This window comes from Giraffa tippelskirchi, chromosome 9 (assembly GCF_054371585.1).
Source record: "Giraffa tippelskirchi isolate mGirTip1 chromosome 9, T2T-mGirTip1v1.2.pri, whole genome shotgun sequence".
Lineage (NCBI taxonomy): Eukaryota > Metazoa > Chordata > Mammalia > Artiodactyla > Giraffidae > Giraffa > Giraffa tippelskirchi.
Window position 1 is genome coordinate 152,229,688 of NC_137283.1, and position 21,893 is coordinate 152,251,580.

General features: G+C 45.5%; 1 protein-coding gene and 1 long non-coding RNA gene across 10 annotated transcripts in view; one reads left to right on the forward strand and one right to left on the reverse strand.

Moving 5' to 3' along the window:
* Positions 1–15,106, forward strand: part of ESR1 (estrogen receptor 1) — a 391,695-nt gene extending 376,589 nt beyond the window's left edge. For all 9 annotated transcript variants that reach the window (XM_081530291.1, XM_081530289.1, XM_081530287.1 and 6 more), the window contains 2 exons: positions 6,270–6,453; positions 10,594–15,106. In XM_081530291.1, the coding sequence (XP_081386417.1) occupies positions 6,270–6,453; positions 10,594–10,828 (419 nt within the window). In that variant the 3' untranslated portion in view covers positions 10,829–15,106. The remainder of the gene's footprint in view (positions 1–6,269; positions 6,454–10,593) is intronic.
* On the reverse strand, positions 1,820–12,684 carry LOC145521581 (uncharacterized). The gene is made up of 4 exons (XR_014065506.1): positions 10,440–12,684; positions 8,475–8,631; positions 3,765–3,868; positions 1,820–2,418 (listed from the first exon to the last, which is right to left on the reverse strand). It is a non-coding gene; the product is annotated as an uncharacterized LOC145521581 (long non-coding RNA).
* Positions 15,107–21,893: the final 6,787 nt, after the last annotated feature.

Consider the following 21,893-nt stretch of genomic DNA (forward strand, 5'->3'; position numbering starts at 1 on the left):
GGAAGATCCACTGGAGAAGGAAATGCCACCCACTCCAGTATTCTTGCCTAGGGAATTCATGGACAGAGGAGCCTGGTGGGCTACAGTCCATGCGGTTGCAGAGTCAAACTCGACTGAGCAAATAACACTTTCACTTTCATGCAACCTAAGGCCTTAAGAATGCAGAAAATGGCAACAAAAGGAGGTATACCAAGCATCACTTGACTTTATCTAATTTATACAGTTTATTCATTGATACAGTCATTAAGTCATAAAACACTTCTCATCTTGCATTAGAGTAGGACAACTATAACAGATAGGCTCCAAAATGTATAATGGTGCAAACACATGGAGCTTTGTTTCTTGTTTACTTAATATCGCTGGGTGCTTGAATAGGTTAGTGCCAGAGCCTTCTTCCGTGTGGTTGTGCAAGGACTCTGCAGTATCAACTGGCTGACTTCCACGGTCATCCTAAGAGTTATCTCCATTCTAATCAAGCCAGCCAGAAAAGGGAAAAAGCATTAGAGGACCACAACGTGGCAAGGAAGTTGGAAAGGAAATTCTCAAAGTAGTTTCAGCATTGGGAGAAGACACTTTTCACTGAAGATATAGCCCGTGTTTCTAAGAGCTTCCATAGTAGTAGCCTTAAAAGAGCAAATCATGGTAATCGTGCGATTCTTAATCCTAGCTGGCATCAGACTCATCAGTGGGGAGGTTTTAAGAAGCGCAGATACAAGAGCTCCAACCCTAGCTTTTGGTCAGCAGATTTGGCTGGAACCTGAACAGCCACAAGTTGGAAAACCCCACAGAAGAGACTGAGAGACAGCCATGCTTGGGAATCACAAACTCTTAGAACTGCCAGGAACTCCAAATGAAAACCTGTTATATAGAACAGGGAATTCTGCTCAGTGCTCTGTGGTGACAGAAGCTGGGAAGGAAATCCAAGACAGAAGGGATATATGTATATGTATGTCTGTTTCACTTTGCTGTAAGGCAGAAACTAACGCAACATTGTAAAGCGACTATACTCTAGTAAAAATTAATTTAAAAATAAAATAAAACTATGCTTAAGGAAAAAGCCATTAAATATATAATCAAGCTTGAATGCAGGAAAAAAAATAAAAGAATTGCCAGGAACCAACACCAGTCCAATAAAACATGCATATTCCTTTGACTAACCTAAAATGAAATAAATAATAGCCTATACATGTACATCTTTTTTTTTTTTACAAAAATGTAGTTTCATGTAATTTCAAAACGGTCATAAAGGAGGAATGATTTTGAACTAATTTAAAATAAAATGCTGTATCTTTCAATGCAGATGCCCAGGCTTGACTATAGTAGAAAAACTGATAAAGTAGTAAAATGCTTACATGTATTTATAATGCACGGGGTTCCCAGGTGGCACCAGTGGTAAAGAACCCACCTGCCAATGCATGAGACATAAGAGACATAGGTTCGATTCCTGAGTCAGGAAGATCCCCTGGAGGAGGGCATGGCAACCCACTCCAGTATTCTTGTCTGGAGAATCCCACGGACACGGGAGCCTGGTGGGCTACAGTCCATGGGGTCACAAAGAGTTGGACATGACTGAGCAACTAACATTTCACTTTGATGCATGCGTGCATGTATGTGCTCAGTTGTGTAAAGTAATTATCCTCTAATCAAAAATTTAAAAAAAGCATTAAAAAATAGATAAATTAATTAAAAAAAAAAAAGAAACCCAGACAAATGTTAAAGCAAAATCTAATAAGAAAAAAAAAAGGAAACCTCTGCCACAGAACATACACACACACACACACACACGCACACACACAGAAAGAAACTGGAACTCAAAATCTTTGATGGTTAATGCATCTTTAATGATGAATGGTATCCATTTTGGTGAGGTGAATTTCTAACTTTAAATATGAAATTATCTGCTCTTTAAAAAAGAAAGAGAAAAGAAGTCCTTCATTCTTTGGGACTGTCCCACATATTGTAGGACATCCAGCACAGCCCTTCTCACTAAGTAGCTTCAGCCACTATGAGCCATCCAACACTCCACAGGACCCACAGTGCCGGGAGGAGGAGCAGCCATCAGATGTGATGCCTAAAATGAATGTGGCACTCATGAAACTGAAGGCATTTAAGAGCAAAGGCATTTAGCAAGAGCAAACGTGTGAAGGCATTTAAGAGCAAACTTGGATTTGTAGAAACCATGCCCAGCAGTGCACCTAACAGGCTGATCTGCGGATGAATCACTGGATCCTTTGTGAGCCGAGTCTCCCCAGAAGTTCTTTTTTTATTCCAGCGGAGCGGCAGCTTTCAGGTCTAGAGCACTTACAGCTGGGGGTTTAAGGAGTTTTCTTTTTTCCTTTGAGTCATTCTCTTTGCTTTTCTGGTCAAGCTGCTGTGGACACAAGGACTCTCCCAGGATCCACTGTCACATTCGTCCTTCTGGAAAAGAAAAGAAAGAAAAAAGGCCTTACTTGAGACTTCGCCCTGAAGCATCAGTGTCTTCCTTCCTCACTTCACGAGAACAGTTGGATGCGCCCCCCACCCAGTGGAGATCAGTGCCCGGGCATGTGGCCGGGGGTCCTGCTAGTGTTTGCTCTGGATACAGTCATGTCCAGGTGTGCACTGCCGTCTCTATATCTGCATTCTTCCAGCTTCCCGAAGAGAAGACTGCATCATCTGGAAAAGTGATGAAGGGGTAACAAGGGCGTTCCTGCGGGATGGGGTGGAAAGGAGGAAGAAAGAAAGGAAGGAAGAGAGTGTCCAAGCTGAGCAAGAGGAGGAAGGAGAGCGCAGAAGCACGAGGCAGTGAGAGCCAGAGAGGGAGAAAGGCTGAGCTCTCTTCTCTACCGAGTGTCCATGCACTTCCACTCCCCCTTCCTTTCTACCACCAGATTTTTCTCCATAGACTCTTCCCGAGACTCCCAGTGTTTGGCCGCAAGATTCAGAATACGTAGAAGCTCGGATTTGCCAACAGTGCTTCGAGCCTGGATAATGACATACAGATTGTTTTTTCCATCTTGGGGATTTGGAGCAGCCTGGGGAGTTGCAAAAGCCTGCCTTGTTGTAAGACCGTTTCTGAAGGCCCGCACTGTCTGATCACTGGCTCCGTGCTGCTGGGAACAGTGGCACAGCTGTCCAGGGTGGCAGGGACCACCTGGGGTATGGAAATTACCAGAAGCCATGTTTGGCTCTTGCCAGAGCACCTGAAGCCTTCTGGGAATTAGAATTTCTGGATTTCTGTTGTTTCTCTCCACCGGCCCCTTAGGAGCAATAGATAACAAACCGGGACCACTTGTTTTTTTTTTTTTTCTTGCCAGAAAAGCCCAGAAAGAAGATGGCTGCTGTTGTCTATTATTGGCATTCCAGCAGGACTGTATATTTATTTCTAAGTATATTTGCACAGCTAGGAAGCATCTGCCGACAAGGATGAGATGATAAGCTGCATTGGTGCCAAAACAGGACTAGAAAAACAAGCTTGTTCTGAGAATGGCAGGTATCCGGAAAGTCAGTTAAGAAAATCAACCCTCCACAGGCAGTAGCTGCTCTTACGACATTAACACTTAAGAGAAGGTTTGGAATCCCTGTCTCCTAATGCAGTGCATGTACACAGTAGGTTCTCAGGGAGAGCAGGCTGGAGGGAGGACCAGTACAGGAGGGGGAACCAGCAGTGGGACCGGGGCTGCACTTCCATAAGCCTGCATGCCAAGGCTCCAGCCTCCCCTGGCGAGGGGAGGGTACCACTTGGGGTCTTAGGATGTCCGCAGCTCTGAACCAGCCTCTCTCACCCTGGGCACACAAGCAGGACGAGCAGGTGCAGAGGCATGGAAGCTCCTCCGTCCTGTGGTTTCCTTGAACAAGAATGGGATGATTGGTGAGCGAGGCCAGCATCCTGGGTGGTAACAAAAAAAAAAAAAAGGAAATTGGTAGAAAATGCATCATCCAAGTTGGATTCAGTCAGCTCTGTGGCCTGGGCAGGTTCCCAGGGTATTCCAGCCAGACGGCAGGGCTTCGGAGAGACACCAGGCTAGAATGTGTGTGATGACATAAGAGCAGGGAGAGGCAGGGCCATGGGGCTCAGCAGGGGCTGTCCTGGATCCCTCAACCCACTGGTGCCCCTCCCCGGCCACCCGTTACCTCTGGGTCCACCCCAAGGCCACTGGACATGTGCCCTTTTTTCTTATGGGCACAACCTTTCTCTATCAGAAGCCCACAGGGAACATAAGTAATCCAGCGATTTCTTTCTCGTCCCACTGCCCGTCCACTGCTTACTTATTCTGGGCTCTGTTTCCTTTGGACAAGAACGCCTCCGGGTACCAAAAGCTACATTATTCTATTCTACAGCCTGTAAGCCAAGAGCCTGGCCTTTCTGGTTTTGTTGTTGCTGTATTTGTTTTGAATATTAGCCGTTTCCCATTCGGGGCAGTTACAACTGTGTTTACTATGAATTCCTCTGTGTGGGCGTTTTCCCCATTCTCATCCTACAGGCTGCGGCGTGAGCAGTAACTCATCACTGTGCCGCCAGCACAGAGTCGGGGATTCATAAACTGGGGGGCCTTTAACTTGAAAATACCCAGTGAGGGTGGAGGGAGGGGAGGAGAAGAAATATATTTATGGGAGGGCCAGTGGGCTAATAAGACTGAAAATAATGTTGCTAAATAGATGTATATCTGGAGGTAAATACTGCATCATCTGCTCCCTTCGAAGGGATGTGCTTTGGGTGGGACAAGTTGGCTTCTGCAGTGCTCACTTGATAGAGCAACCATTGCGGAAGTCTCAAGACTGCTCCATCCTGCCTTCCTTTTGCTTTCAATACTTCTCACCTCTTATCACTCACCTTCCTTGTCTCCTGAACTCCCAACTTAAAGAGTCTGGATTCTTTCGGTTGCAAGTCACAGAAACCCAACTCACAGTATCTTAAGCAAACAGGAGATTTATGGGTCTGTGTGTTCAAAGGGATATGATGGAAGCTTTAAGGTCGGATGAAAGAAGTAGGGGCGAGGACCTTATGAGGGGAACCACGATTTCTCCCCTCTCTCCCCGCCCCCTTCCCCACCCACAGAACTATCACCTCTGCCGGTTGTTACTTGGCTCCACTCAGCAAGGGAGCTCCTCCTACTGGGAAGGTGGCACTTACAAGCCCCATAGCATCGTCCTCCAAGCACCTCCACCCTAGAGGAAGGAATTTCCATCCACAGCTTCCGTATTTGTTGTTGTTGTGCTCAGTCGTGTCCAACTCTTGGCAACCCCGTGGACTGTAGCCCACCAGGCTCCTCCGTCCATGAGATTCTCCAGGCAAGAACACTGGAGTGGGTTGCCATGCCCTCCTCCAGGGGATCTTCCCGACCCAGGGATCAAACCTGCGTCTCCTAGATTCTAGGCAGATTCTTTACCATCTTAACCATATACAGGAAGCCATATACAAGCCCAGAAAAAGCTCTGATTGTCTAGTGCGAGGCTAATACTATCCAAAAGAATAGTGACCCACTTGTCTAATTTTAGTCTGAAGTCTACCTGTGGCTGCAAGAGCAGAGTTTACTACCAAAAGAAAGGCAAGAGGGCATAAATCCACACCTGGCGATGAAAAACAGCACTTCCCAGGGTCCTCTCGCCTCTCTGATCATAAACCTTTCAGCTGAGCTTGAAAAGTACAAAGGCCCCAAACCTGACGTGAAATATAGCAGCAAATTAAGTCCTACCTGCAGATGTTACCTGTCAGTCACTTAGCAAATCCTTTTTACTCTGTCTGTGTGAGAACCCAGGGTGTCACGTGTCTTCTGCAAGTTTCCATTATAAGACTGGATGTGGAGTCAGCACACTGGGGTTATTCTCAACTCTGCTCTGTCCCGTCGAGTTCACTCCACAAGTTGATGGAGGTTTTTTTTTTTTGCACTTTTGTTTCTTCGTGTGAAATGGAGCAATAATGCTGCCTTCCTGGAGCTGTCATCAGCGTTAACAGGATAGTTAGCTTTGGCAAAAGGCCTGTCAGAGGAGAGATGGCTGGTATAACCTCACGGCCCCAAGACAAGCAGTGCCTTTCTAGGAAATCTTGATGACAAACCCTGGAAACTGGCTCACACACAGGAGGTGACATGAGTTTCCTAGACACGTGCTCTCAGACATGTATATTCATGAGGAGTTTTGCATAGTTGCCTGGACCAGAGATCCTGAACTTCTCAGTGGTTGGGCATGGAGGGTGGAAAGTGCAAAGGGGCACTGGCTCGGTATCACCCGCCACGCATCCTGGACCTTATCTTCTTTGAGTGTGCCTCTCTCTCTCTCTGAATATTCAGGGGTGTACACATTTCTGTCCAGCACTCTGAGGTCTCTGGAAGAGAAGGACCACATCCACCGCATCCTGGACAAGATCATAGACACCTTGATCCATCTGATGGCCAAAGCGGGCCTGACTCTGCAGCAGCAGCACCGGCGTCTGGCCCAGCTCCTCCTCATCCTCTCTCACTTCAGGCACATGAGGTGAGGCCTCCTTGGGCTTCTCTCGCGGGAAAGACGTAAAGGAATCCAGCCCCCAACCGTATGTGGCAATGGGCCCGGGAAGGGCTGATGCCTATGTATGGATAACACACTTGGGGCAGTTCTGGGCCCACGGTGAGCGTGAACACCGTGGGAGGACGGTGGAGGGAGGCCCCGAATCTGTCTGGGGTGTGGGCGGGTGTCAGAGAAGGCTTCACAGAGGAAGCGACAACTCACGCTCAGTTTGGAGCCCATGCAGCGTCTTACAGGGGGGAGAGTGTGAGGCGTGCAGGTCAGGGCAGGGGGGGATTCCTCTTTGGTTGTTCACTTTGTCCCAGCCAGCCACGGGCAGTCTGTGAGCACACGCGTCCTCAGAAGGCACCGGGCACATCTGCTACTGCTCCTGTGTCACACTCTTCTTACTTACGGGTGTAAATTCTAAGTGAGACACTCTGGGTCCAAACCCCTCATGGACGGTCAACCTCGACTCTTCTAGCCCTCTCAAGCGATTCTTGTCGCCCCCATGCCATGACCCAAGTCCGAGCCCCCATCATTTCCTCCTAGATGTCTGTCCCAGCTGCCTAACCTATCTCTCTGTCTTCAATCTAGAGCCTTTCAGATCCACTCTCCAAAGTAGAGCCAGTGTGATCATTCGGGTACCAAATCTGATCACACTGTTTTCCTACTTAAAGGCTTGAAATGGCTTCCCGTTGCTTTTAGATGAAAATATAATCCATTTACTTTGTTTCTATTGCTTCTAATCCTCTGCTGCTGCTGCTACTGTTTAGTCATTAAGTCGTCTCTGACTCTTTGCAACCCCATGGACTGTAGCCCACCAGCCTGCTCTGTCCATGGGATTTCCCAGGCAAGAATACTGGAGTGGGTTGCCATTTCCTTCTCCAGGGGATCTTCCTGGCCCAGGGATGAAACCTAAGACTCCTTCTTGGCAGGCAGATTCTTTACCACTGAGCCACACGGAAAGCCCCTCTTATGCTGCAGCCTTACTTAACTTGTAGGACTTCCTGGTAGTCTAGGCTCTGGCACTGATCAGCTGTTCTCTCAGTCAAAGGGGAGGTGCTGCAGGCTGCAGGTTGGCTGCGCAGCTGTTTTCCTTCCTCTGGACTCACGCATCTGAAGGTCAGGTGATGGAAGCTGGGCACAGCTGGAGGCTCTGTGCCAAGCTGCAGGCTTGAAGGTCAGCTGGGTGACTAACCTGAGTGCCTTTTGTCCTCCTTGTACCAACAGGAGAGCTGGGACATGTTCTTCTCATATTGATGGCAGAGGCACCAGAGGGCAAGTCAGTTTGGCGAAGGGCATTTTAATCTTTTAGTTCAGTCCATGTCCACGAACATCACACTGGGCAGGCAAGTCATAGAATAAAACCCAGAGTCAAGGATCATGAACACAGGGCACAGAGAGTGACTCTTCCTGGACCGTAAGCTAGTCTGTCATAGCTTAGATATGACTCCTTGCAGGAAGCATCTCCTGACCCTTAACACGTAGATGGGATTTACACCCTGTTCTTCTAGATTGTTACTGCCCATTTTATTATCTTTCAGCACCATTAGACTGTAAATGTAAACCCTGTGAGGCAGTTCTCACAACCCGTTTTGCTTACTCTGTGTACCCACTACCCCGAAGCATGGGTCTTGGCATGGAGTAACTACTCAATAAATATTTTCTATAGGAGTTAAGGAAGGATGATAGCAGAGGAAATAGAGCCTTTCTGCGCCAGAAGGAGAAAGTGGCCTTGTTTCTATCCTAAATGCCTGGCCAGGGACTTAGTGGGTACCGTTCCCATGGGCAGAACTGCTGCTGCAGGAAACAGATGAAGGAACTATTAGATTCTTTACTCCAGAAAGACCACAGCAATAAAGTGATGATTCACCTGCATGATGAAGTCCCTATGACCTTGGGCTTACATCAGGCCTCCAGGAATGAAATAGAGATTCTGTTTCTCAGTGGCTCTGAGGGAAGGGCCAAGGTGTCTGGAAAGAGATTAATTTTTTAGGGGGTCTTCAAACCTTGAAAAATTGTGAGTCGGGTGGCAAGAAGTTCATCCCATCAGCGTCCCAGGTGCCTCCTTTTCTGGAGCTAACTCCACAAATCGTTCGCTTCTTGAGAAAATAAATATATCTTTCTTTCGTTGTAACCGACTCAGCGTCATGTATGAAGTCTTCCCTGCGGTATATGAGCATAACTTTATTACTGAGTGAAGGAGTAGTCACTCATGAGTGAACAGACAAATTACTTGAGGTTTTCACCGTGAATTTGAAATTCACAAATGATGGCTCTCACTTGTCAAAGTGACTGCAGTCTGTTCCCAGGAGTCCCCGCGAATCTGGCCAGGTTAAGTAGGTTACTGCATTTGGAGTATACATTTTCAGTCCTTTCCCGTCCATTTCTTTTGATGAATATTACCCAGAGGGAAGAGGGGGATGGATCAGAATAACACAAAACCTCTACCAAATTTCCTGGCTGAGAGAGTAGCCTTCCCCTTGAAGAAAACAAACAAACCAAAAAAAAAAAAAAACCCACAAAATCCCACTTAAAAACATAATTTTGGTGGCTGTTATACGGCCCGAATTGCTCTGAAGCCTGATTGTTTTCATGGAATGTCTCCAACAAGGGTTGACTTTTCCCTGACTGAAAATGCAAGTAATTTTTAGGAGGCTCTTGGTCTGCCTTCTCATGATACATGATTCTTTTAAAAGAAATTTCAAGCTAGATGATAGTGTTTGGGTTTTTTTTTTTTTTCCTGCTGGTGGTGTGGTGGAGGAGACAGGCAGAACTGTGGCTGGTGGAGAAGTGGGGGGGGGGGTGGTAAAAGGAGAGATGCCGCTTGCCTGCATTTCCCTGTCTAGCCCATATTTTCTGAGGATTTACCATGTTCTCGCCACTGTCCTGGGCCTGCCAGGGTGGATAAATTGCTGCCCCTGGTGGAAGTTGCACTCCGTGTCTGTGCTTGTGCTTAGGGAGCAAGAATAAAAATACAGGGACTTCCCTGGTGGTCCAGTGGCTAAGGATCTGCCTTGCTGTGCAGGGGACAAGAGTTCGAATCCCGGTCGGGGAACTAAGATCCCGCATGCCGCAGAGCTACTGAGCCTGGGTGCCACAGCTAGAGAGTCTGTACGCCACAACCTAAGATCCTGCTGGCTGCAACTAAGACCCAGGGCAGACAAATAAAGGTTTTTTAAAAAGAATAAAAATACATATGTAGATAAATACATACAAAGAAGGATTTCAGGTTGACCTGCATGCTGGGAGGAAAATGGAGGGATGTTGAAAGAGGATGGCTAAAGCCACAGGGCCTTGAGCCCTCTGCCCTTGGGGTCGTGGCAGGTCTCTCAGAATGGGGTGTGATACCCGGAGATCTGGGAGACGGACCTCCAGGTGGGGGCGGGGATGAGCCAGTGCAGGTACCCTGAGTCTAGGCATAAAGAACTTGGTGTCTTTAAGGGGCAGCATGAAAACTCGGCTGGTTCAGGGTATGGGTTAGGGAGGAAGGACAAACTCTGAGAGGTGGGTGGAAGGCATGTCAGTTGGGCCTTGCACAGCACAGACAGAAATTTAGATTTTATTCTGAGTTAAATGAGAAGCAGCTGGACAGTTTTAAGCAAGGGAATTTTTGAACTGTTTTGCATATTTGATAAGTTCCTTCCTGGACCTCCTTGGCAGTTTTAATGTTTAAGACTCCATGGTTCCAATGCAGGGGACCTGGGTTTAATCTCTGGTCAGGGTACTAAGATCCCACATGCCAAGTGATGTGCCTTCACCCCTTCCCTTCCCCATAAAAAAATCTCCTTCCTACTTGGTGGCTGGCAACCCACTCCAGTATTCTTGCCTGAGAAATCCCATGGACAGAGGAGCCTGGCAAGCTACAGTCCATGGGATCGCAAAGAGTCAGACACGACTTAGCGACTAAACGACAGCAACAAACACAACTATTCTCTTTTTAGATGTAGCAGTGATAGAGGAGAGAAAGTCACCTGCATAGTAAACCCTAAACTGGCTCTTGAAGCAGGAAGAAAGGTTGGCATATCAGTGTCCTGGGGCTTTTCTTCGTTGCCCATCCTCAGCATTTCAGCCGTCCTGGGTCTGAGGCTGGTCTGAGCGGTCCTGTCTGTGTCTCCCCTCCTGCAGCAACAAAGGCATGGAGCATCTATACAGCATGAAGTGCAAGAACGTGGTGCCCCTCTACGACCTGCTGCTGGAGATGCTGGATGCCCACCGCCTGCATGCCCCAGCCAACTTCGGGAGCGCACCCCCGGAGGACATGAATCAGAGCCAGCTGGCTGCCACCGGCTCCACTTCATCGCATTCCTTGCAAACATATTACATCACCGGGGAGGCAGAGAACTTCCCCAGCACAATCTGAGAGATCCCCGGCTCCCCCACCCCCACCAAGGTTCTGAGAATCTCTGTTGCACTTTACCCACATCGTGCATCACTCTAGCTGAATTCTGCCCCTGCACACACTCTTGGCATGCACCCACCACTGGCTTTCTGATATGGATGGCCATTCATTTGCTCACTCAGTTCTATGTCGCACGCCTTTTTTTGGGAACAGCCAAAGGGATTCCAGGGCTCATTTCTTTGTAACCGTTCTCTCTCTCTCTCTCTCTGCCTTTGCTACCTTACTCAGCACAAGGATTCACCTAGCACTTCATGACTGAGCTCGGTCTCCGAGCTGGGTTCAGATGACTGTGCACTTTAGCTACTTGTGACCCAGGCCTGGAGAGTGGACATTTTACCTCCATGAACGTGAAGCACTTTTTAATGGATCTAAGCTTCAGCCACAGGAAAGAACTGAAAGTGGCTCCTTTAATTGCTGACTTGGAGAAAGCGAGGCCCAGGGTTCATTATAACGTCCTCTTGTATTCCTGTAGGTCCATATCATTTTATTAAAGGCATACCTTAAAGCTTTTGCTCTGTTGCATGGCTGTAGCAGAATATTCAGTGATTGTCCACCCACTTCCCCTATAGGAATACAAGATGCACACAGGGAAGGAAGGCCCCTAATTGTCAAGACTTTGTCAACTTAGTACACTGCACCTTCAAATTTGCTAAATGCTTTACCATTGAGAGCACTAAATATATATAGGTCATGGGTTCCAATTCTCGCTTCCCATGGATCCATGGAAAGCAGCAAAGTTGATCTCAGTTAAGTAACTTCCACATGCACTAGTTTAGATAGATACTTGTTTTTTGGTTTTGTTTTCATTTTATAAAAAGAAAGCCTGACCTCCCCGCCGCTCCCCTCCGCCCCAGGACTTGCAGTAAATGGGCTTCAGGACCTATTCTAGTGCGATCTCACTCCTACCAGCAGAGGGCGCTCTACTTGGCTCTTCCTGGTGTGTCACTTACAAGGTGAATTGAATTCCTAGTGCCCAGGCTGCGACCAAGGGCAAAGGAGCAGGCACTCTGGTGACACTTTTAGCCCCGGGGCACTGGGCTTAATAGTAAACGTGCATGATTCTTGTAGGGGCTAGAGACCAAAGAGGTAAACAGGGCAGAAACTGGATAAAACTGTGAGGCTCAGCGTGGCCCTGCCACAGGCTGCAGCCACTTAGGAGCGCTATGGGCTGACCCCGCAGTGCAGTACAGGGCTGCCCTGGGGTCCGGGGAGGGCTGTCCTCCTCCTCCTCTTCCCTCCTGTGCTCCCAGTGACCCTGGTCGGAGGCAAGTGCTCCCCATGGGAGAAGGGCCAGGATTGGAGTTTTCTGAACTCAGGCTGCCTGGGGCCTGGTCAGACCACACCTGCCCTTGCTTGTTTAGAGCTCATGCAAAAATCATCAGGGTTTGGCCTTGATGGGGAAAAAAAAAAAAAATTCTCCAGACTCTCGTTCATTAAACTTTCTAAGCCAAGAGAGAAAGACTAGAATTGGGCCATAGGAATCCATTAGACCTGTAGGCTAAACAAGAAAAGCTCACTCCAATCACAGGGCAGGTTTCCCTGGATCTTTGCTTCTCTAAAGCAATTATGAATTAGTTCCCCTTCTCAGCTATAAAGAAAGTTTGGTTTCCTCTGGTGACCGCATTGTCTGTAACTCGAACCCTATTCATAGGCAATGTGTTAGTCAACAAACCCAGCCAAGCTTCTAGGGCTTCTCTTGGGATGCCTGTTTCAAAAGTGGATTTCACTCAGCTGATTACCCAATAAGTGATCACCAAAGGGCCAGGAACCTGGGAAGGCCAAAAAAAATTTAAAAAAAGTTTTTTCACAAGTACACCTAAATTTGAGGGCGATTTTATGTATCTGCAGTAAGAATGTTTAGAACATAATTCTTTTGTTGTTTTTGTTTAAGAAGCACCTTATATAGTATAATATATATATTTTTGAAATTGCAGTGCTTGTTTATCAGACAACTGAATGTAGTGATTCTGTTTTGGATTTAATTTGACTGGGTTAACATTCAAAGCCAACGAAAAATGTGTTTACTTTTTTTGTATTACTACCTTGTCATGTACTCATTGATACCTAAGGCCTGGTGATTATTCATTTAAATGATGATCACATTTTCATATCAACTTTTATATCCACAGTTGATGACATAGCACTAATCCAGATGCCTATTGTTGGATATTGAATGATAGACAATCATATGTAGCAGAGATTATGCCTGAAAAGGAAAATTATTCAGGGCAGCTAATTTTGCTTTACCAAAATATAAGTAGTAATATTTTTGAACAGTAGCTAATGGGTCAGTGGGTTCTTTTTAATGTTTATACTTAGATTTTCTTTTAAAAAAATAAAAACAAACAAAAAAAATTATAGGATTCTAGATGATGTAATACCAGCTAAATCCAAACAATAATCCAGCGGAGGGTTTTACATTATTCACATAAGATGATTGTATTCATGTAAAGACACTATTACATTTGAAATGGGCAGAGAACACCAGATGGTTGGTATGTTAGCCCGGGAGTTTCAAGTAATTTTAGAAATCTCTTATTCTTATATGAAGTGCCACTAATGGAAAGCTGATACTTTGCAGCTGATGTTACTCAGATGTAGGGAATATGCTGTATTTTCCCCCCCTACTCTGATACAGTTTAAAGTTTGAAAGACATGGTCAATCAGAGTTGGAGTGGATGGGTTAGAATAGAGTGAGGAAATGGGTTTGGGCATTTTAAGAATGTAAAATATCATAATAAGAGTCTTGAAAGCATTTTGAGGCAGATCAGCACTGGCTCTTGGGGCGTGCACCAGGGTTCAGTATTTCACTTGTGTCCTGTTAACCACGAATAACTAGCTGTATATGACAGCTGATTCTATAATGGCAGCTTGAGTTCTGGGGCAGAACTAGAGGCATGCGCAGAACAGTCCAAGAAATAGCTAGTGGTCTGTGTTTCTTTAGCCATTGCCTAGCTCCAGGCTTGCGGTAATGATTCCATAATGCTGTCACGCAACAATCAGAGAGGCTAGTTCATCCAAAGAGAAGACCCTACATAGGTTACAAAACCCAACCCCTGAGCAAGTATAGTCATTGAATCAATTTCCCTATTAACTTTGCAACTATGTTTAACCATGCCATAGCCCGTGCCTTTTGAGGGCTGAACAAATAAGGGATTAACTAGTAATCCACTTCTGATCCCATTAAGATGTTCTTACATTAAAATCTTTATACACTGAAATGGCTTTTGGTTTAGGCCATTGGTTTAGACTACCCCTACATGAAACCAATCCCAAATCCCTTCCTAGTCACACTCTCCACCTCTGAGATGGACTGTGGGTACTGGGAGTGATCACTAGGATCATAGTTAATGTCTGATATTCACAGGCAGATTTGCTTCCTGAAACTAGTTATTAGAAACACACGTAGAGTCATACGTAGCTTCTGAGACAACCGTGATTCTCTTGGGTTCAAGTCTGGGGATGATGACCCAGATGACACTTCACCCTTCCTGGGTGAACTCCCTGAAAACTTAACTGTCAACTGGAGCAAATGACTTTAAGCGCGGTCCCACACATCCACCTTTTCATGAGTGTTATTTTTCTGTTTCCAACTGCAGTTCCTTTCCATTTGGATTAAAGTGAATGTGGCCTCCTTCTAAGTCACTGAAAATTGTTTTCTAAGTAACTGCTGCCTCTATTATGGCACTTCAAGTTTGCACTCTCTTTCAGAGATTCAAGAAAAATTCCTATTCTTTTTTTTCCTTTTTTTGCATCCAAATGTGCCTGAACTTTTAAAATATGTAAATGCTGCCATGTTTCAAACCCATCTTCAGTGTGTTTTTACAGAGCTGTGTACCCTGGAAACCACATACAGCCCCATGAACAGGTGCCCGAGGCACAGACCCCTTTGCATTCACAGAGAGGTCATTGGTCATAGAGACTTGAATTAATAAGTGACATTATGCCAGTTTGTGTTCTCTCACAGTTTATAAACAGCGCTTTTTGTGCACTACGTATTCTTCAGTGTAGAGCTCTTGTTTTCACGGGGAAAAGCTCAAATGCCAAATTGTGTTTGATGGATTAATACTCTGATGCATACTATTATTGATGTGATTCTGTTTTGTTGCAGCTTTGCTTTGTTTAATGAAACACACTTGTAAACCTCTTTTGCACCTTAAAAAAAAAAGAATCCAGTGGATGCTCAAGCACCTTAAACAATTTTCTCTATTTGATGTTCAAATAAAGAATTAAATGAAAGCCTTTTGTTTGTTTGTTTTTGTGTCAACGCCCTTCTTGCTGGTGGTTTAGCGCTGGCTGCCCAAGATTAGAGTGGTGACATGCATCTTCAGAGTGCCGTGAATTCAGGTGATCAGTCTGATGCCAGGCTCCCCTCCAGCCCCCACTGACCTCCCGCCCCAGGCACAGAAGGGAACGTGTGGTCCTTGGAGTCAGGCAGACCTGGCCACACTTCTTGGCTCTGACACGTACAAGTTTTATGACCGTTGGTCATGAATTTTCAGAGCCTCTGCTTCCTCATCAGCAAGATGATAACAGTAACACCTAATTAACAGACAATTGTGAAGATTATATGAGATGCTCGTGAAAACAGTGGTTCTTTTTTTTTTTTAACTATGTTGACACATGTACACCCATGGCTGATTCATGTCAATGTATGGCAAAAACCACTACAATATTGTAAAGTAATTAGCCTCCAATTAAATAAATTAATTTTAAAAAATAGTAGTTATTTTCTAATGCTTAATCCCAACCCCTTCCTTGTGGGGAAGTAGAAAGCTTCAGAGTAGTTATGAGGGGGATCCCAAGTGGCGCTAGTGGTAAAGAACTTGCCTGCCACAGGTTTGATCCCTAAGTAGGGAAGATCCCCTGGAGGAGGAGATGGCAACCCATTCCAGTATTCTTGCCTGGAGAATCCCATGCACAGAGGAGCCTGGTGGGCTACAATCCATGGGGCTACAGAGTTGGACATGATTGAGCACTGAGTGAATGTGTCTGAAACTTACATAATTATTCAGAAACTTTGCCCCCATCACGCACCCAAAGCAGAAAGTACTGGTTCACCCCCACCCCATCCCACCTCTGGTTTCCATTTCAGGACTCTCTCTGCTTTGAAGAGCTACCTGCATGTTCTCTTTGCCCCATTCTTTCTGTGATTTAACTGGTGAACTGGGGAGAGGGGGATAATGTGACTGAGAGACAACATAATATGCACACGGGCTCTGCAGCTGGATTAGCCCATTTGAAACCTCGTTCTACTATTTATGATGCGAACTTGGGCAAGGCAATTTCCTCGGCTTCTTCACCTGTAAAGATGGACAATAGTACCACTTGCCTGGAAGTGTTGTTGAGAAGACTACAGGGCTTAGTTCACAGAGAACACTGAAGGATAGCAGCTGGCATTGCTTCGTCCCCCTTTCCTGAATCTTCTCCAACTGCATGTCTGGACTCACTTCTTCATTAGGATGAGTTTAATTTTTCACATTGTTTGTCATTTGGATTTCAAAAACCTTATTTTGTGTTCTTGTTCTGTCATCCCTGGGCAAGTTCTTCAATCCTGATTTTCACTGGTTTCCTTATATCTAAAATATAAATAAGAACAATACCCATTCTACAAGGCTATTCAGTTCAGTTCACTCACTCAGTTGTGTCCAACTCTTCTTTGCGACCCCACGGACTGCAGCACGCCAGGCTCCTTTGTCCATCACCAACTCCTGGAGCTTGCTCAAACTCATGTCCATCATTTTGTCCATGACAAACTAGGAGCTTTCATCCTAACTAGATGAAATAGAGAGAAAAAAAAAAAAAACGAAACAAAATGAACAACAACAACAACAAAAACTGGAGCAAGGAAACACTGAGAGCAAACATTTTAAAAAGTGATTTTGAATCAGGGTGGGATGTCCTCAGGGGGCCGGAGGAGCAGAGGAGGGGACTCCAAAGGGACTCCAAAGCTGCTGGCTGGCCCTGGACCCTTGGTCGAGAGCCGGTCTCCCAGAAGGCCCCGGGGCAGATGGTGTTCTGAGCGCCTTCCAGACTCAGCGCTCCGAGAGGTCTCTAGGCAGCTCTGTAACCTGTCAGCAGATTCCTTTTCACTGAGAAGTCAATGATTGTGGTGAAGGCCCATGAAAGCTTTGTGAGCTGGTAAACATTTTACGGGCTGCAGGAATTCAGGCTCGATGGGGTGTATGCTGTCCAGATTCCTGTGTATTCCCAGATTTACAACTAGAAAACCCAAGGTCAACACCCAGGGCCCCAGACCACAGGCTGGAGGGGAGGAGGGTGGGACAAGGGGACAACACGGTCATCAGGGGGCTGTGTTGTGGCCTCTGGGAGCTGCTCTTCGGGCCCTCTCAGCCCCTTGAGAACAGCAGGGGCAGGTGGATCTCTGGGGCTTGACCAGGCTACGGTGCCACTTTCTTCAAAACAAGGGAAGGGCTGAAAGTGCCAAACTGGGACTGCTAGACATTTCACTAAGATGGGATTAACATCTAGAGCTGATGACCCCTTCATTCATCTTTGAATTTATTATGAAATATTCAAAACCAGTCATTAACAATCTTTACAAGCCAACGAATGCAATGAAAATACAGGAGGTTTGGATAGAGAAATCAGTTTTCAGTACTTAGCAGTGTTGGTACCAACTGCTTCTAGCCCAGGATCACAGAACCAGTGTCCGTGAAGTATAAAGACCTGGACCCTGAAAAGATAGAACCCCAGGAGAATCCAGGCTTAGTCCTGTGGGAAAAGCTGCTGAGCCTTGGCCTTCATTTAAAAAGTGAAGGGGAGCCTGTATCAGAGAGTTTAAAGCTATCTGGAGATTTCTCCATTTATTTTCTGATTGCTTATAGGCAGAAAGATAAAAGAGATAGCCTTACAAACATCCTGGGTCTGGTTTCAGATAAAGTGTTCTGAAAGGTGAGTCTTTTTATTCTCCGACACCCCCCCCCACCTCTCTGTGACCTTGGAGACACAAGTTCACAACAGTTTCCAGGGCAGTATAGACCTCTGGGTAACAGAAGGACCACCAAGAGAAGACACTGCTTGATGCAGCCCCCAGGCAAATGGTGCCAGGACCTCAATGAGCCAATAAAGAGGAGCTAAAAACCCTGAACACACAAAGTTTATCACCTGTTAAATTATGTCACCATCCTGGTACCATACTTCCCATACTTCATCCCTGCTGAGCTCTGGGAAACCACGTATGCACTCTCTCTGCCAGCGGGAACCCAGCTCTGAGAAACAAGCTCTGCAGAGGGGCCAGAAGCCTCCATTTTCTCACGTCGGCACCCACAGCTGAGGGAACAGTGAGGACCATTGACCTGGCAGGCACCCCAACTAGGACTTTGAACATGCAATTTCTGAGAGGCCAAAGGATTTGCAGAACCCTCTGTGCCTATTACTCATGAAAGAAAGATGCTATTTTCATTTCAAAGATGAACGTGAAAGCGAGGGTCCCACCTCACCCCCCACAAAATCCAACAAAAAAAAAAATTGAGGGGAAAAAGAAAGACTTCTTCATGGCTGCCATAGAAGTGTTTTCAGCGGAAGAATTCCCCAGGGGCAGCCAGACTGAGGGTAGGGATGTAGTGCTGAGCTGACCTGGTGGAGACGTCCTTTGGAGAAGTCCTGTCAGGAGAAGGGAGTCTGAAAATCTCAGGGTGGTACTTAGTGCCACCCTCTCACTAATAACTCCACCACAACAGCATTTGTCTCAAGGAACCAAACTCTTTCTCTAAAGGGCCCGAGACTAAGTGTCTTACTTATGAGGCTGGCAACGTTTTCATGTGTCTGTTTTTGTTTTACAACCCTTAAAAAATATGAAACCTGGGACTTCCCTAGTGCTTCAGTGGTTAAGACTCCGCCCTTCCAATACAGGGGGCATAGGTTTGATCTCTGTTCAGGGAACTTGTGGTGTGGTCAAAAAAAAAAATGGACCCCATTCTTAGGTCAAGGGCCTTCAAAAACAGGCCACAACCTGTAAGCGGCCAACCAGTTTGCCTTGGTCTATAGGTTGTGACCTTTGTCAGGCATCTTCAGGGTCCAAGGCCCCTCACCCCCATCCAGCTAGGAAGATGGCGAGAGTCTGGGGAGGTGAGGTCCTGAGGGAACGGCACCTGATGAGGCAGCAGGGATGGGGATGGCGGCTCAGAAATGCAAACCAGGAGATGCTCATTCGTTCCTGCTTATTGATTCTCAGTGTCAGCAGGGCTTTCAAGTTTCTAAGAGTCCTTCTCCTTCCAAAAAAGGTTAAAAACAAGTGTGGGAAGAAGATGTGGAAAGCTCTTCTCAAAAACCATTTCTGAAATCAGTTAGAAGCTGGAATAAACAATAATGAACTGTCCAGCATTATTGTCCCTTAGTACTTGCCTTGCAGTGTGCAGCCCTTACATTGCTGTAGGTAATCCTCATAACAAACCCCAGGCAGTGGGTACTATTATTATCCCATCTTACAGAGGAAGAAACTAAGGAACACAAAGGTTAAGTAACTTCCTCAGGTTACAGGGCTAGGAAATTGCTGACCTGTGGGCTGAACCCAGGTATTTTGGCTCCAGAGTCTCTGCTACAGGTAGAACCTTTCTAGGAAGGGGTATGTGTTTTATTATCAATTTCTTATTCTGATCACAGACTCAATGTGGGTGGGGGAAGAAGACGAGGGTCTGAGCCTCACTCAAAGCCTGGTTTTAGGTGGCAGAATCCATCAGGAGGTTGTTGAGTAGGAGCAGACAGCAAGGAACAAGGAGTGCAGGGTGAATCTGCAGCATCTGTACCAGGGAGGACAGGCACTAGCAGAAGCCGCCTGTGACTTCCGGTGCTTCCGCCTCCATTCCTTCCATGATCAGGCTGTCCCGATGGATCTACCTGCAAGCAGGCTGACTTCTGCAGGTGGAGTAAATTTAGGAAGTGGAGGTTTCTCCTGAACAAGAGTCCCACTTGGAGGACATCTCTCCCGAGAAGGCTCTTCTCCGAGGATTCAGCAAGTCTCCTGGTCTGGGAGCCTCCTCGTCTCAAATCAGGGGCTTGCACCACCTCTACTCATGAGTCCTGGAACCAAGAATAAATCCAGGATGACCACCTGGAGTGGAGTCAACCATTAAGATTCTGCCGCTTTTAATACATGACCTGTCACAATTTATTTTGGGCATATCAAAAAAATTAATTAAAAAGCAAATCAAATGTCTCATCATGAAAGAACAGAATTACCTTTTTCTTGTCTTTTAAAATTATTATTAGTGCAGCAATTTTGAATCTCAAAAACAAATCACGCTCCTTGTCACAAGTTAAATAATGTGTTTAAAATTGTTTCTTCCCCTAAGACTCTATTCACACTGTTAAGTTTTGAATTTTATATATAACTTTCTAAACTTTTCACTTGCCTTTAACAATTACCAGTTCTCTTTCTACTAAAGTGGGGGCATACTCATCTGTAGCAACATGGATGGACCTGGAGATTATCATACTAAGTGAAGTAAGTCTGAAAAAGACAAATACCATATGATATTGCTTATATGTGGAATTGAAAAACTAAATGATACAAATGAACTTATTTACAAAACAGAAATAGACTTGTAGACTCACAGAGTGAATTTATGCACCCCCCTGCTCAGGGGGTAAGGGCAGGTGGGGATTAGATTGGGAGTTTGGGACTGATGAGTACACACTGCTATATTTAAAATAGATAACCAACAAGAACTTACTATACAGAACAGGGAACTCAACTCAATATTCTGTAACAACCTAACTGGGAAAATAATTTGAAAAAGAATAGATACATGTGTATGTATAACTGTATCAGTTTGCTGTACACCTGAAACTAGTACAACATTGTTAATCAAATATACTCAAATATAAAATTAAAAAATTTTTAAATGGAGATGTTAAAGAAACCATTTTTAACATTTTTTTTAACCTTTTTTTTTTTTTTTTCATTTAAGAATATATGACAAGACTTCCATGGTGATCCAATGGATAAGAATCTGCCTGCCAATGTAGAGAACACAGATTCAATCCCTGGTCCGGGAGCAACTAAACCCATGCACCGCAACCACCAAAGCCCACGTGCCCTGGAGCCCATGCTCTGCAACAAAAGAATCCACCTCCATGAGAAGCTTTGCCCCGCAACTAGAAAGCAGGCCCTGCTCCACAACTTCAGAAAGTCCCTGTGCAGCAACAAAGACCCAGTGAGGCCAAAAATAAATAAATAAATACATTTAAAAAAAATAATAAATGTTTAGACATCTTCCCCAACAAATGTAGATTGATCTCATTTAAAAAAATAGCTTCATTATAGTAAACACTTTATGTATGCACTATAGTGTATTCAACAAGCCCCATGCTGACTGACATTTAGTTGATAAAAACTAGTGATAATAGACTAGTTCTTGATCCTGACTGGCAATGGAATGATTATTTATTTATTTGGAAAATAATACAGTGGTTCTTTGCTTCACAGCAACTACAAAAATAATTCTAGATAGATTACAGACCTACTCAGAGAGGATACATGAAAAAAATCTGCATAATCTTAGAGTGGAAAAGGACATCTTAATATACAATAGCCAGAATCTCGGAAAGAAGAACCTGTCAGATTTGATGACATAAAAATTAAAACTTCCTGTGTGACTCAGTTCAGTTCAGTCGCTCAGTCGTGTCCGACTCTCTGCGACACCATGAATTGCAGCACGCCAGGCCTCTCTGTCCATCACCAACTCCCGGAGTCTACCCAAACCCATGTTCATCAAGTCGGTGATGCCATCCAACCATATCATCCTCTGTCGTCCCCTTCTCCCCCCGCCCCCAATCCTACCCAGCATTAGGGTCTTTTCCAATGAGTCAACCCTTCGCATGAGGTGGCCAAAGTATTGGAGTTTCAGCTTCAACATCAGTCCTTCCAATGAACATCCAGGATTGATCTCTTTTAGGATGGATTGATTGGATTTCCTTGCAGTCCAAGGGACTCTCAAGAGTCTTCTCCAACACCACAGTTCAAAAGCATTAATTCTGCGGCGCTCAGCTTTCTTCACCGTCC